This window comes from Cavia porcellus, unplaced genomic scaffold (assembly GCF_034190915.1).
Source record: "Cavia porcellus strain 051 isolate PalLab524CR breed Dunkin Hartley unplaced genomic scaffold, mCavPor4.1 scaffold_6, whole genome shotgun sequence".
Classification (NCBI taxonomy): domain Eukaryota; kingdom Metazoa; phylum Chordata; class Mammalia; order Rodentia; family Caviidae; genus Cavia; species Cavia porcellus.
Window position 1 is genome coordinate 49020186 of NW_026947489.1, and position 15020 is coordinate 49035205.

General features: G+C 40.8%; 1 protein-coding gene across 1 annotated transcript in view; it reads left to right on the plus strand.

Moving 5' to 3' along the window:
* LOC100714419 (uncharacterized) overlaps nucleotides 1-15020 on the plus strand; it is a 247343-nt gene that overhangs the window by 63403 nt on the left and 168920 nt on the right. Inside the window, exons 43-54 of the mRNA XM_063250621.1 lie at nucleotides 383-439; nucleotides 959-1083; nucleotides 3388-3476; nucleotides 5405-5454; nucleotides 5904-6071; nucleotides 8731-8883; nucleotides 9198-9398; nucleotides 11157-11311; nucleotides 12320-12488; nucleotides 12736-12832; nucleotides 13713-13825; nucleotides 14797-14922. Coding sequence (XP_063106691.1) covers nucleotides 383-439; nucleotides 959-1083; nucleotides 3388-3476; nucleotides 5405-5454; nucleotides 5904-6071; nucleotides 8731-8883; nucleotides 9198-9398; nucleotides 11157-11311; nucleotides 12320-12488; nucleotides 12736-12832; nucleotides 13713-13825; nucleotides 14797-14922 — 1503 coding nt within the window. The remainder of the gene's footprint in view (nucleotides 1-382; nucleotides 440-958; nucleotides 1084-3387; nucleotides 3477-5404; nucleotides 5455-5903; nucleotides 6072-8730; nucleotides 8884-9197; nucleotides 9399-11156; nucleotides 11312-12319; nucleotides 12489-12735; nucleotides 12833-13712; nucleotides 13826-14796; nucleotides 14923-15020) is intronic.

Below are 15020 nucleotides of genomic sequence, written 5' to 3' on the forward strand. Positions count from 1 at the left end.
TTCCCTTGCTTCTACTGAACCCAACTGGCTGCAACAGCCATTCCATTACTTGTCTCTGAATCACCTTAAATATGCATCTGATGCCACCTATTGTCACCCTCCTTATCATACCTATGAGTTCTGCTCCAGACCCAAGCTCAGATAGATTATGTCTTAGGTAAGTGTTTGGGCTAAGTGTATAATCCAGTGTTGATATTTTCCTCTGATGTACTGGAACCCACGAGATTTATGGAAGTCACTAAACGGGTAGCAAAATTTCCTCTGGGTGCTAACAGGGAACAGGTGGGTCCCATGCAATCTTTTCATTCCTTTTGTTTGGCCTGATATCTGTGTTCTAAAATATAGAAATTCTCACTGCCCATACATTTGTGTACAATTTCAGGATGCCAGAAGTGTCAAAGCCTATTTTCCTGGAGCCCACTGGTACGATTACTACACGGTAAGTTTTTTCTTCTTGTGTGTGTGAGGGAAATGCATAAACAAGTGAGTTAGATGGATCCTGTGCATGGCAAACCCTGGATGTGCGTGCTCCTGCTTTATATTTGTAGTCTTGCATAAACCACTTTAAGCATTGTAACTCAATTTTGTTATTGCTCTATTGAGTGTGACCCGTCACTCACATAAATGTAAAATAAACATGAAGCTTCTCACAGGGACCTGTGTTGTCCTGAGTGTTCTCTACTAGAGATTCCATACATTTTCTTGAAGCTGACTACTCACAATATTGGTATTTGTACTAGTATCTTGTGTAGTATTTGTTACACAAAGCCTTTCAAGGTAAGTCATTACAGCAGGGAGCAGATGACAGCAGAGAGTGAGCAGAAAGTGTCTCGCAGGTGTGTGCTGAACTGTGAAGTACAGGCAGCAAGTTCTGAGAGTCAGACGAGCTATCGGCCGAATGCACTGACGAGAGAGGTGTGTGTCCTGGCCTTCATGCTCTCCTTTCCCCTGCCCACAGGGTGTGAACATTAATGCAAGGGGGCAGTGGAAGGATGTGGCAGCCCCTCTGGACCACATTAATCTTCATGTGCGTGGGGGCTACATCTTGCCCTTGCAGGAGCCTGCGCTGAACACTCACTTAAGGTAAATTATGGACCAGGGCTCTGATTGGCAAAATATGAAGAACACTGGTTTGTATTGAATGCTACCAATGCCTTAATTGTCATTCTGAAGTCCAAAACAATTTTCCAGAAAATACATTTTTTTAATTTTTAAAAATTTGCTTTTGTTTTCTCCATATCCGTAACTCTTTTTATCCGTCTCCATTGTTGAGGAGAAGTTAGTGAAGACCTTGGAAGGCTGCCGCCCAGGACATTTGTGCTCGCCTGTTAGGAGCTGTAGTCAAATTGTATCTTGTATGTCTGTTGGTCTTTTCTCCTGAGTGTTTTTGTCTACACCTGCAGCCAGATGGGCTTTGAGAGGTACTAATCTGCATTCTTAAGTCCTCTGAATTTCACAAACACACTGACAGCCAGAATAGTCATTCTTCCCGGTTCATGTGAGCCTCTTGCAGTATTAGCACTGAAGCTCAGCACTTGGTTGCTGTCATCAGCTATAAAGCAGGTGCGAGGGCAGTGCCTCCACACTGATTTCTCATGAATCTTCGTGTGTGGCAGGTATCACTGGTGTTACAATCTCAACCTAGGTGCAAGCATTGTAGTTCGACAGTGAAGCAAGTGTGTCTTCATGTCAGTTGTCTCTTGTCAATTGTCCCCTTGCTCTGGCTGAGGAAAAATTCCAAGCTCTGTGTACTTGGAGGAGGGGTGAAAGCTTTACAGTGTCACTTTTCTCTCCTCAGGAATCTGTTGATTGCTACAGTTGCACCTTATCAGAGTGTGGGGCTACTGTTCTGCTCATACCCTGTCCCTAATGTTAAACGCCTCTGTCCCTGTTTCGTTTCTTTCAAGATTGTTTCATGCTCTGTGTTGAAAATTGTACTCTCTGACGTCTTTGAGAATATGAATCTACAGTTGGTTACTTTGACTGTCTTTCTTGGTGCCTTGTTGTTTGTGTGTTTATTGATATTTTGCTTTTCAAATGTAGTGAGCATTAGGTCTGACGTGAGTCTCCTTCCTGCAGAGGTGAATTGCCTTGTCTTTGCTTGCAAGCCAGTGGCACAGCTCCCATCTTGGTTTCTTATGAACTTGCTCACTGAACCCAGCTTCACATGAGGATTGGAGATTCAGGTTCTCTATAATGGATTATCAGGTGTAGTGGCACAGTTGGAGCCTTTCGAGGCATTTGTCCCTGGGAAATTCCAGGTTTTTCTTACTATACTCCCTTGTGGCTAGAGACCAATATTTGCTTTTCTGTTGTTTCTGTGAAGTGTTGGCTAGCCCCTATTTACTTGAAAGTCCAACGATTATTTTTAGAGGATTTTGTATTTGTAATATATTTAAGGACAAGTAATATATCAATAGATGTGTTGTCAAGAATATATGGTCTACTGTATTGCTGGAAGTCTCTCACAATTTCTGTGGTATCTTAGAGTTTATTTCTCTTTTCATTGTCTGATTTGATTATTTGGTAAATAAACGTAATATTTCTTAAAGTATAGAATGTCCAAAAGTTCATTCATCTGTGTGTTTCCTGCACTGTGTAGCACTGACTATTTGAGACATGCAGTGAGTGAGAGCAGGCGATTGCCTTGGTAACCAGAGTTGCATGGAGAAGGCTGAACTGTGAAGCCTGTGGTAGGAAAGGTGAAGCAGGGCGAGGCACAGGAGGAGCAGGAGCTGGGAGGGAGTCCAGAGGAGTTGCTCAATGAACAGATCCCAAGCAACACTGCTTTCTTCCTTCTTCTTTCCCTACATGCATCTTATTATCTTTATCAGTATTGTTTTATGTTTTCATTTTAAAATATAAAACAAGTAATTAAAATGTCATTTTTGTCTAAACTCAGATTAATGATATGCCCCCAGATAAGGCAGTTGCCATGGTATAGACAGAGCTTACTGAAGTTTTTGCTTTCTGAGGAAATACGCTGCTCAGGCACAAAAGTGGCTCTCCCAGAGGCAGCTGGCACTTGTACTGTGGGGAGCATCGCTAATGTGATGTGGCTGCACAGTTATCGTCTGGTATTTCCTTCCCATCCAGTTGTATGTGTTGTAAATAATAGCAGTAGCTGTAGTTTTAATGTAGTGATTGTAGTGATTTTTACGCTTATATTATTGGCTTGTACATGTATGTTTATTGCCATGCTTGAGGCATTTCTCTCTTATGTGACACTGCTATAAAAGAAGCTCAGGGCAAGTTTCTCCTAGTGCCTGAAGGAAAGCAGAGCAACCTGATGCTAGTGATTTTTCCCATTTCAGCTTGATGGGCATGTGGGCCAAAGTTTTTAGAGACGGAAGTCTTTATTTCTTGCATGTTTCTCATTCCCTACAGCCGGAGGAATCCTCTTGGTCTCCTGATTGCCCTGGATGAGAACAAAGAAGCAAGAGGGGAGCTCTTCTGGGATGATGGCGAATCAAAGGGTGAGTACAGTTTCAAGAATATTGCTGTTGAGAAACCTGTCTCCCGACTTACTGCTTTCTTTCTCACTATGCCCAGCAGCCAAAGTCAGCTGAGTGAAGAGTTTTGTTCTGGTTTCTCCTGAACAGTAATGGGGCAGTAATGCATGAACCACAGATAGCAGGAAAATGCATTTATACCAGAAAATTCTCTCCCTGCACAGCAGTCATCAATGACAATTTGTCTTCTTCTTCTTAGTGGCTATCTGGGAGATATCTTCAAACTACGCCTATAATTCTTTTGTGATATAAGTGATTTCCTCCCAAATCTTGTGAACATACACTGACATGAAAAATGTCATCTCAGGCAGGCAGGAAGCATATACTTCACCAGGGAATCTACAAGTAGGCCTGCTTAGGCGCATTTTTCTGTGTCTTTTATGTGAACAATTCTTATGTCTGTAGCTTACTAAATACATTCCCATAGGACAGATGCATGGTAAGGACTTGAGAGGGACACTTTTCAAGGTTACAGTAAAAGAAGAAGTAAAAGTGCAATCTTAGTCTCAAATACTGTGTGCTTTTCTTTTATCCTCAAGATGTAGATATAAAACAGTTCATATTTGGGTATTATTAAAAAGTACAATCAACAAAATTTGAATACAGTTTATGTGAACAGTGTATACATATATTTTGTGTAATGATTACACTGTCCTGTGAACATACCTCCCAACACAAATGCTGTAGCTCAAGTTTTGGAATTTGTTCTCATAATTCAAGGTTTCACATTCTAACCAATATTTCTTGTTTTCTTCCACTTTTCTCTCTGTTCCATCTGCTGTTGCACCTTTTGCTTGTATCTGTCTAAATTTTTCTTAGTCTATTTATAAATCTCCTCACAGAAATGAATCCATACCACATTCAGTTTTTTCTGGTTAATTTGACTTGTCATCCATGTTGTCAAAAATGTCAAAGTTGGTCACATTTTTTATGGCTGAATAATACCTTGCTCTCTGTAAGTTCCACAGTGTATCTTTCCACTCATCTGTTGATGAATACTTGTTGTGTCCAAATCTTGAGTGTTAAGAAAATGATTTGAAAACTTAAATGTAAAGCCTGGAAGTATGAAACTCCCAAAATAGGGAAATTTTTTGACATTGGCCTTGTCATCAATTTTGAATATGACACTGAAAACAGGCAACAAGAGTAAAAACAAAACGTGTGTTATGACATCAAAGTAAAAGGCTTATGCATAAAGAAGAATCCAACGGAATAAAAAGTGAGCCCACATATTAATGGACATGTGTGCAAGCTACAACTTTAATAAAATGGTTTATATATAAAAGCATGCGGGGACTCTTATAACTCAGTTGCAAGAAAATAAATAAGCTGACTTAAAAATAAGTCCAATAGACATTTTTTCCAAAGAAGACTTACCACTGGCCAACAAGTATGCAGAACGTATTGCTCATCACTAAGCTGAAGAGAAATACTGATGAAAAATTGCAGTGATACATCGACTCAGGATTAACAAGAATGGTGCGATGGGAAAGAGCAGAGACTGCAGTGTTCCCAAAGGTTCTGAGGAATGGAGGGAACTCTTGCTATGTTCTTGGTAAAAATATAAATTTATACAGCCATTACATAAAGCTATGTAAATGTTCCATAAAATATTAAAAGTAGAACTATGTGATCTGGCAGTCTCATTTCTAGCGTCTATTCAAAAAGTGTAGTGAGCCTATCAAAGAGGTATGTACACTCCCATGTTAAAGGCAGCTGAGATCCCGAGACAGTCCATGGTTCCACTTACTGAAGAGTGAATAAAGAAGTCATGGCAGATGTACAGCAAGGAACTCCTGCCATCTGAGAGACAGAGTCAGCTTTAAGGGGAGGCAGGTGAGGTTTGCCTGTGTTGAGCAGAGAGTCTGAGTTGACTTCTTTTCTGCTTTCAGATACTGTGGCCAATAATGTTTACCTTTTATGTGAGTTTTCTGCCACCGAAGTGAGTACTGCATTTTTATGTATTTTATTTACCTGTGGGCTTTCATCTGACCATTAGCACATATGTGCTTGTTGATATGTTTGATTATGTATTTAACTTATTGGGATTAAGGGTGATAGTTGGAGATATTTCCTTTTAGGGTATAACAGCCAGTAGTAGCCGTGTGTGTAACTAGAGGAGACACTCGTATTGGCAAATCAAAGCAGCTTGTGTTTATAAATATAGATTTGTCAACTGTCTGCGTGCATGGTGCTGGCTCTTTTCTTATACCTAATTTAATTCGAATAAGATTATGCTCCTTGACTGTGCATCAATCAGTAGCATAATCTGAAGCATTCAGAGCAAGAGGAAGTATGTAGTCCTGGGTGTAGCATTTGTATGACTGTACATGAGCATGTGTGTCTTACAGGTAAACCTTTGGTGCTTTTTTGTGCTTAATTGTTTTGCAGAACCACTTGGAGGTGAAGATTTCTCAGTCGACCTACAAGGACCCCAATAATTTAGCCTTTCAGGAGATTAAAATACTTGGAATAGAGGAACCTATCAATGTCACAGTGAAACACAATGGTGTCCTGAGTCAAGCTTCTCCTAATGTCACTTATGATCCTAATCTGAAGGTAACACTGCATTGTGTGAATGCGTCTGTTTTATTCTTCTTCAAAGCACTGTGACATTTTTCCTGTCATTTGTTGCTGAAGGATCAGAGATCCTTGTGAGTGATGAATAGTGAATTCAAAGGATCTGGTGAGAAAATGAGAAAGAGACAGAGAGACAGACTAAGAGTGTGTTGAGGAGCTACTGTGGAGTGGTCTCTTCTTCCTCACCCATCTCTACCTAAATGTTCTGCACTCTTCAGTGATTTTTCGTTCTGAGAAAGAGTTGTCATGTTCACAAGAAGACCAGTAAGGAAAGTGGCAACAGGATCAAGGGAAAAGGGATTTGGGAACCTGTGACTGATGGTAAAATGTAAAGGTGGGATATAGGGTTCTGATAAATAAAAATCGTGGTGGGTGTTTGTTTTTATCCTTCTGTACTGAAACTGAGTCCAACAAATACTGTATGTGCTCAAGAGTCACATTAAGGTAAGTAATCTATGATCCTATCAAATTCCTGCTTCTTTCATTAGATAATAGGAAAATAGTAAGTCTCCATCAGTGAAATTCAGACATGACCCTCTTTAACACATTGTAATCAGTGGCTCTGAGATCCTAGCACTATAAGGACTTGTTAATCCAAGAAAGCCTGATGACAAATCCTTCAGCGATATTTGCGCTTGCAGCTTACATGGTAGCCAACTTTCCACATTTATGGAAATAATTTCATTTCCACATCTACTTATAATTGCAGATTGATGGGGTGTGATATTTTCTTCAAAGAACTCATACTGAGGTTATATCCATTATAAGATATAAATAAATATATGCAGAGGCTCATGTTTATTGCTATGAACAAGCCATTTGAAAATACATACAGATAAAGCAGCTGAATCTCTGTTCGGCAAATGTATTAATTCAGATAAGACCAAAGGAAATGTTTTGTTGAGTTTGGTTATGGGAAGATAGAATTTATAATCAGCAAACTCTTGAAAAGGGAGGCTAGAAACATAAAGCAACATTGAGAGATGTCACTTTATGTAGTACATGCTGAGCAAAGCTTATGGTTATCGCCGAGCCAAGTTTTTTGGAGAAAGCAGTGGCTTTGGATGATCATGTGTCAGGTAGGAGATCAAAGCTTTGAGTGAAAAAAAGTCCAAGTGATAATGAATTAGAATATTGTAGTGAATACAGAAGGTAGAGAAATGCTGGTGTTGGGTCAGAGGCTCAAAGTTGTCAAGAGTGAGGTCTTTTCTTCTCTTGTTAAAGGAACTGGCTGCCTAGGTTAATTATCCATGCCTCTCTCCCAAGAGATAGCTTTAAAAATTGAAAGCTGATGAAAGAAAGTTCAGAGGCAGGACTTTATATCAAGAAATAAACACGTGGTGAGGAACCCTCCCTGAATCTGAATTTACCTTTTCCTTGTCATTCTCATGTGTCATGAACTAAAATTTAGCTTTGATTTGGGGAGTTTGGTATTGTATTTTGCAGTGCTGAAGACTGAACCCAGGGTGTAGTGTATGCTTGGCAAGTGATGTGTTACTGAGCCATGACTGCTAGTGGAACCTTGGTATCCTAGACTGAAATAATGAACAACAAAGAAATGCATTATACAGACAAGGCACATTGCAGTGGAACCTCACTATGGATACCATTTTCCTAGAAATGAGTATTTGTCAGTTTAAAATATTTCATGTTGACACATTAGAATAAGCCAACCTAAGACTTGGAAGAGCTTTGGTCTGTGAATGTCTCAATAAAAGCTTTGGAAGATTCACTTTTGAAGAGATTGACTTGGTCTGTGGGAAAGTTGTGGTCCCATTTTGAAGAGTTTTAGGTGGCCCAGTGAGAAAGCCATACCTGGTTTAGTTCTCGAAGTTTCTCATAAAGATGCTGACAGTAGGGATTATTGAGTTGATGATGCAGTGTAGGGATTAGTAGGACAGGAAAGGCAAGTTGATTTAGACTGGAAGGATCAAATGTGATCTTCATGCTTCAGTCAAATGAGAATGCTGACTGTGGGAAGTGCTACTTAAAGAAGAGCGCCACATAAGACTCAGGTATAGAAAAATGTGAAGTTTGGATTTCTGCAGGGTGTGCAGCAAAGATTTACAAGTTTGAGTAAATAGGTTTTCAGAAATGAAGAACCCGAGCTCTAGGAAATGAAAGAAATGTTTATGCTCTATACACCTCATTACTTTTGAAGCTGGTAAAACAGAACCTAAAAATTGAAACACTTTGCATTAGATTCCATGGAATAATGGACACACCCAGCCATAGGACTTTGTATGCTTCCGAATATTGCGGACTATGGATACAATTGTTTTTTAAGTGGAGAACAAGAAGGAAAACTCGATTTTGAAAAGCAGAAGAGAATGTTTTTGCCACAATAAGGAGAAAGATGAGGAGTTAGGGAAGGAGAAAAAAGTGGTGAACACAATAGATTTTATTTGACTTTTTTTGTATTATAAAGTAGAACATTGTGAGAGAATGGTAATATTTGTCCTAGTATCATATAACATTGCCCTATAGTTATAGAAAAGACTTCATATAAACTCTAGTCACATATTGTTTGAATCGTAGGGTCTCACCTAATGACAATTTTTTCCCTAAAGGGAGATTTCTGATTTTGCAAAGCCTTAGTCTCGAGCATGAATTTCCTGTGACTTCTCCATCTCTGTAGGTTGCCATTATCTCAGATATTAATCTTGTCCTGGGAGAGGCATACACAGTGGAGTGGAGCCTAAACATAAAGGACACAGAGAAAATAGACTGTTACCCAGATGAGCATGGCATTTCTGAAGCAGCCTGCATTGCCCGTGGCTGTGTGTGGGCGGTAAGTGTGCTGATGCTGTTAGTGCTCACTGAAATATTTTGCTCTTTGTCTACAACTTCATGAGCATGGTCCTGGTACCTGTACACCTAGGTACAACTGACAGAAGGCAAGGGCTTGAGAAGCAGTGTATGTGTGTGTGTGAATATGTGGGGGAGGGTTGGATGATTTTACTGGGTATCATGTTTGGAGATCAGTAGTGTAATCTTTTGGCATTACCAAATTATATATAAGTAAGTAAGTGGTGCCACATAAATTGTCTGTCTCAAGTCTTTCATAGAATAGATGCTGACTAGGATTCTGACTTTACTTTTCAGGAATCCAATACCTCAGGTGTCCCATTTTGCTATTTTGTCACCGATCTGTACTCTGTCAGCAATGTGCAGTATGACTCACAGGGCGCCAGCGCTGACATCTCCTTAAAGCCTTCTTCTTATGCCAATGCCTTCCCCTCCATCCCTGTGAGCCCCCTGCGCCTGCAAGTGACCTACCATAAGGATGAAATGCTGCAGTTTAAGGTAAACACTGGATAAGTATCAGGTGCTGACACAACCTTTTTTAGTACCACTTTTATTTTTCTGGCACTTGGAATTTAACACCGCCTCTTTACATTGAGATACCTCCCCCTCCCTTTTTATTTCTTAATTGTTAGGCAGGGTCTCATTAACTCACCCACTGGCCATGCTGGGCTTGAACTTATGGTGTTGCCCCTACCTCAAGCTGCCAGAATACTGGGAGTAAGGCAAGTGCCACAATGCCTGCCTCCCACGGTGGCTGCTATGGAACTTTCATGATACTCTTTGAATAAGTTTCCTCTTTTTTATGAGCTGTGACTTCATATTAGTACTTGAGGTTGAGCACAATGTTTTACACTAAACTACAACCTCAGGGCAGGGCACGGCACTAAGTTGCTCCATTCCCTCACCTGTGTTTGAATTTGTGATCATGCTACCTCAGCTTCTCAGAGTACTGAGATTGCAAGAATGTACCTCCCTACCTGATTAGTTTTTTTCTTTCAAATTATTTGCTGCATGATAATTCCAATCAAAAGAACAGTGAGAGCAGATGGGTAGTTCAGTGAGATCTGCCCAGACTTGCATTTGGAGAGCTGATCAAGGCTACTCTAAGAAAAATAGCTGGGAGAATGAGAAGTGGAGAGGACATTTAGGAACCTTCCCTTCACATGGGACCAGTGAGAGACTGAAGCTGTTTGTGTGTATCCTCACTACATCTGGGGCAAGCCATGCGTATCTACAGATTTAAAATGAGTAATTTGATTGTTCAAGTTGTTGTATGGTGACTATCTTCTAAATATGTGTATTTCTCGGAAGCCAAATAATTTCCTGTGTCTTTGACTTTCCTATTAACTTATCAAATTGTTTTAATCTTATCTTTGTGCTTGGTTATTACCTAAAACACTTTTAATCCTCACTCTGTATTTGTCACTGAGACTCTATCTCCTAGAAACAGAGGAAAGCATTTCCTTCCTTATAATCTCACAGCTTGTCTGCATCACCACACATCACTTCAGTATTGTGAATCTCTCTCCTTCTGTTGCATGAGTATGTGCATTTCTTAACACAATAACTATTACTCCTTGAGCTCTTATCCCTAGTGTTCGGTATATACATTAAGGCACAGCAGATACTTCGCAAAATCAATGGATTTTCACCCTAGAACATCCAGCATTGTTTGAACAACAAAATAGCTCATGTTTTTCGTGGATTATATTGTTATTATGAATAATTTCCAGGTATTCACAAAGCTCATATACTCACACAAACGAAGAACATTAATAGCACACTGAGGTTTAAAACTTATTTTACAAGTTAGTACCCATGTTAAGATGAATGTTTTGCTGAGGCGTTAAAAGTGTAGATTGACAAAATCAGATCAAATCCAGATGTCAGATTCTTACAGAATACAAGTATAGCATATCTAGATTATTGAGGTAGTCAGGTACTGCTAAAGTATAGCTATGCATTGTACTTTCCTTGCCTGAAAAGAGTTTTCATTGACAGTAATATTAGGGGATCTCTGTAGTGTTCACTGTGATGCTTTGAGACATTTCTACATTGTGAATCGATCAACTTAGGAGGCTAAGGTTCTTTTATCATCCCACATACTTCTGATTTCTTTGTAAGGAGAATATTCCACTTCATGCCTTTGAGCTATTTTGGATCCTATAACACAGTATTGTGAACTACAGTCGTGTCTGTATATAGTGTGTATTCCCCATGTTTTCTTTCCTTCCCTGAAATCTGTTTCCTCTCTAGATTTATGATCCCAACAGCATTCGTTATGAAGTCCCAGTACCTCTGAATCTCCCCAAGATTCCCTCCAGCACCCCGCAGAGCCGGCTCTATGATGTGCTCATCACCAGTAATCCATTTGGGGTAGTAATTCGCCGGAAGAGTACAGGCACTGTCATGTAAGCATGATTTGGAATTTCTGGTTACTTTCTGGTCCCTTGTGAGCCATTTGTCCTTGGAGTTACCCTGAAGGAAACCAGACACAGTTCATTTCCAGATTCCATTTCCAGATCTGTAAATAAGGATTTTCCTTTAGATCTGTTTAATCAGAACTCCTTTGCCACTTTAGAACATTGCTGAGAGATTTGTGTGTTCCTGGAACATCATGCAGCTACTCACTATTTAGTGGCATGTTGTTAAGATATGACCTGCTTTTCTAGGTTGCATGTTGTGGCAGATAATTGTTGTGTAGGACAGGGAACAGGAAAATCTAGAGTTCTGCGAGCTGACCGTTTTGACAGTGTGGCCAGAGTAGGCCTGTCCCAGAGGTGGTATTTGAGGTAGGGTCTGGATGTAGAGGAGGGCTCTGCAGTGCATGCTATGTTCTGGGGCAAGGGAAAAATATTCTTGATAGAGGGACAAATAAGTGCATAGGTCATGGTACAGGAGGAAAACTTACTGCTAGAAGAACAGCCCATAAGGAAGTGGGTGTTAGGTGTGAAGCTGGGATGTTGCATGTGTTGAGATGGGGTGCAACTTAAAGGCTTCATTTAAATGGTCTTTATTGGAGAGGACTCTGCTAATATAGACAGTAGAAGAACCTGATATTTGGTTCTCTCAGAAATATCAGTCAGCATGCAAGAGACAACTAGAACTTAAGAGCAAGAGCAGAAGGCGGGGCTGGTACGGAGGGTGGCAGATGAGATGGTGGGAAGTATTCACTTTAGTGTTGTTGGGGGAGCAGTGAAACCACATTGTGGTAGAGAAACCAGAGGAAGGAAGGATGATTTTGCTTTGAGCAAAGATATCTGTGATTATTTATCCACATAGACTTTGTGCTGTACTGGGAGAGGAGCAGGGTCTGTTGGCAGGGGACAATTAGCAGTTCTGTTGCCCTTGGAAAGTCAGCTGCTCCAACTCAGTAAGGAAAGCTGAGGTCCTTTATAACCTACCTGTGCGCTTCTCAGCTGGGACTCGCAGGTCCTGGGCTTCACCTTCAATGACATGTTCCTCCGCATCTCCACCCGCCTGCCCTCCTCTTACATCTATGGCTTTGGTGAAACGGAGCACACGGCCTTTCGGAGAGACCTGAACTGGCACACGTGGGGCATGTTTTCCCGAGACCAGCCCCCAGGGGTGAGCATGCGTCTCTGCCTCTGTCTGCCTTCAGCGTGTGTGCTTTGTGCTTCGTCTTCCCTGGCTGGGTGGGGCTTGTCACACTGTGCTCTGAGACAAGTGGGCCCATACCTGGTCAGCTTCGTTTGCCTGTGTTTAACTTACTTCTCAGGAAAGGCAAGACCCGTCTTAATAAACATATGGGCTGAATTTCCTAATGTGTCACAGTGTGTGCTAACCCTGTTTCCCTTCTCCCCCCTGATGTTAGTACAAGCTGAATACCTATGGTGTCCACCCTTACTACATGGGACTCGAGGAGGACGGCAGTGCCCACAGTGTGCTGCTGCTGAACAGCAATGCCATGGGTAGGTGATGCCAGTGCTCCCTTTGTTTGTGCGTACTACTTCTCCTGAGTAATGTTAGAATGTGTGTTATCTGGCTGCATTCAGAGGTGGAGATATTCAACTTGTGGTGAGTAATTTTGTCTTTAAATTTAATATTCTCTTCATTTCATTTGAGTAACATATAACAGCAAGCTAGTTTGAACCCTTGTTTTGGGAAGAATCACATAATAAAGTAAAGAAAACCTCCCATGTCCTTAGAGCACCTGGTGGGAACAACTGTGTGAGTTGAATCAGTTGCCAATCTGTGGGTCTCTGCACTCACTGCCTGTGTAGGAAGTGTGAATAACATTTATGTGATACAAAACAGAAAAAACACGGAGTTTAAAAGAAACATTAATTAAAACTGGTGAAATGTAAGTAAATTCACTTAGTAGTGTTTTACTACGGCTGACCTCCTATTTTTGGCAATGTATGGTAATGATTCAGAAAAGGTTATCCATGGGGTGTACACAAAAGTGAAGTGTACACAAAAGTCTGAGGAATATTTCTGCAACTTGCCGTGAGTCCCTAAATTTTTGTGATATTAAAATTGTAATAGTTTTGAAGAAAGAGAATGGCAAAACATGTATAAGATAATAAAACCCACCAAGGGGGAATCATCCAGGGATGGAACCTTTGTTCTATCACTTCCACATTTCTAGCCCACTGTCTGCCTTTCACTCTGTAAAGTGGAAGGGGACTATGGGAACCTCATCGTGGAGATTTCCACCTAGTTTTGCATTTCTATCTTTTCAGATTTGATGTTCCCAGGAGAGACAGTATGAATGTGAGGCTAGTTATTCCCCATCGTTGGCTTTTCCCATCATTATAGTTTGTTGGCATCATTTTTCTATCTTTTCAGATGTGACGTTCCAGCCCATGCCTGCCCTGACCTACCGCACCACGGGGGGAATTCTGGACTTTTATGTGTTCTTGGGCCCAACTCCAGAACTTGTCACTCAGCAGTACACGGAGGTAAGAGCAAATTGATTAGCTTCTCAAGTATGTGTTAAACTCATTCTGTGTTCTCAAAAGAGTCTTCACTCGTTTAAATCTCAGTTGACAGGTAGAGCTGGTCTTTGTCAAAGATGGGTCATGCCGAGTAACAATAGATGCATTTCCAGAATCCTTACATCCATAGGCTATCTGCTCATTGCAGTGAGGGTACAGCAGTCATGGTACCAATTGCAGTGTTCAGACTAGTGTAGGATGTGGGTGGTTATGGTGATAATGGTTTTGGTGATGTTCGGTCCTATTGTTGTTAATGGAGAGAGTAGCTCCCATAGTGTGGATGGGAGTGGCTGTGAGTGTAATGATTTTTATGGTGATCCTGACCTTTGTGGTGTAGGTGATGGAATGGTGATAGTGATGACAGTGAAGCAGGTGGATTATGGGTGTTTTCCGAGGGTTCTGTGGTGAATGTTTTGTCTGTAGTCGTGATAGACTTAGTGATATGGGTGAGCAAGAGAAGGTAACATATGAGTTGTGGCAAAAAACCCCATGCAATTCTTTATTTCATTTAGTTTTTACTTTGTGAATGCCAGAGCACTCCTGAGTAATTTAGATTAAGCCATTTTTCTATGTTGTTGTTCACTAGTGGTATTGTTTTTGACAGGTGAAGAAACAAGCAGGAATGTATGCTTTATAATATCTCACAACTAGCACACATGGAGCCTGTCCATCAATCCAGAAATTTTTTCTCTGCGTTCCATGCTCCTAGCCATACACAAACTATAGGAATCATAGTAAAACCATATTTGCTCCAATTCCTAGCTTAGCAGTTTTCTCCAGGTATTCTGGTAGCTCAGGAGCTTGACACCTCATTTAACTTTGCATTTGTACTGTTGGTTTTCTATCTCAGAGCCCTGAAGGAACATGTTTATTACTGCATGTGCTGCTTAAACCTGACTTCTCCCAGACATATTAGTATTTTGTGTATTTTCCAGGTGATTGGTCGGCCTGTGATGGTGCCTTACTGGTCCCTGGGATTCCAGCTGTGTCGCTATGGTTATGAGAATGACTCTGAGATTGCCAGCCTATATGATGACATGGTGGCCGCCAAGATCCCCTATGTACGTAAAGGACATTGTGCATTAGCTCTGAGATCTTGGAGACAACTCATTCATCTCTGCATCTGGTTTGTTTGTTGGACATTTGTGAAGTTGTACAA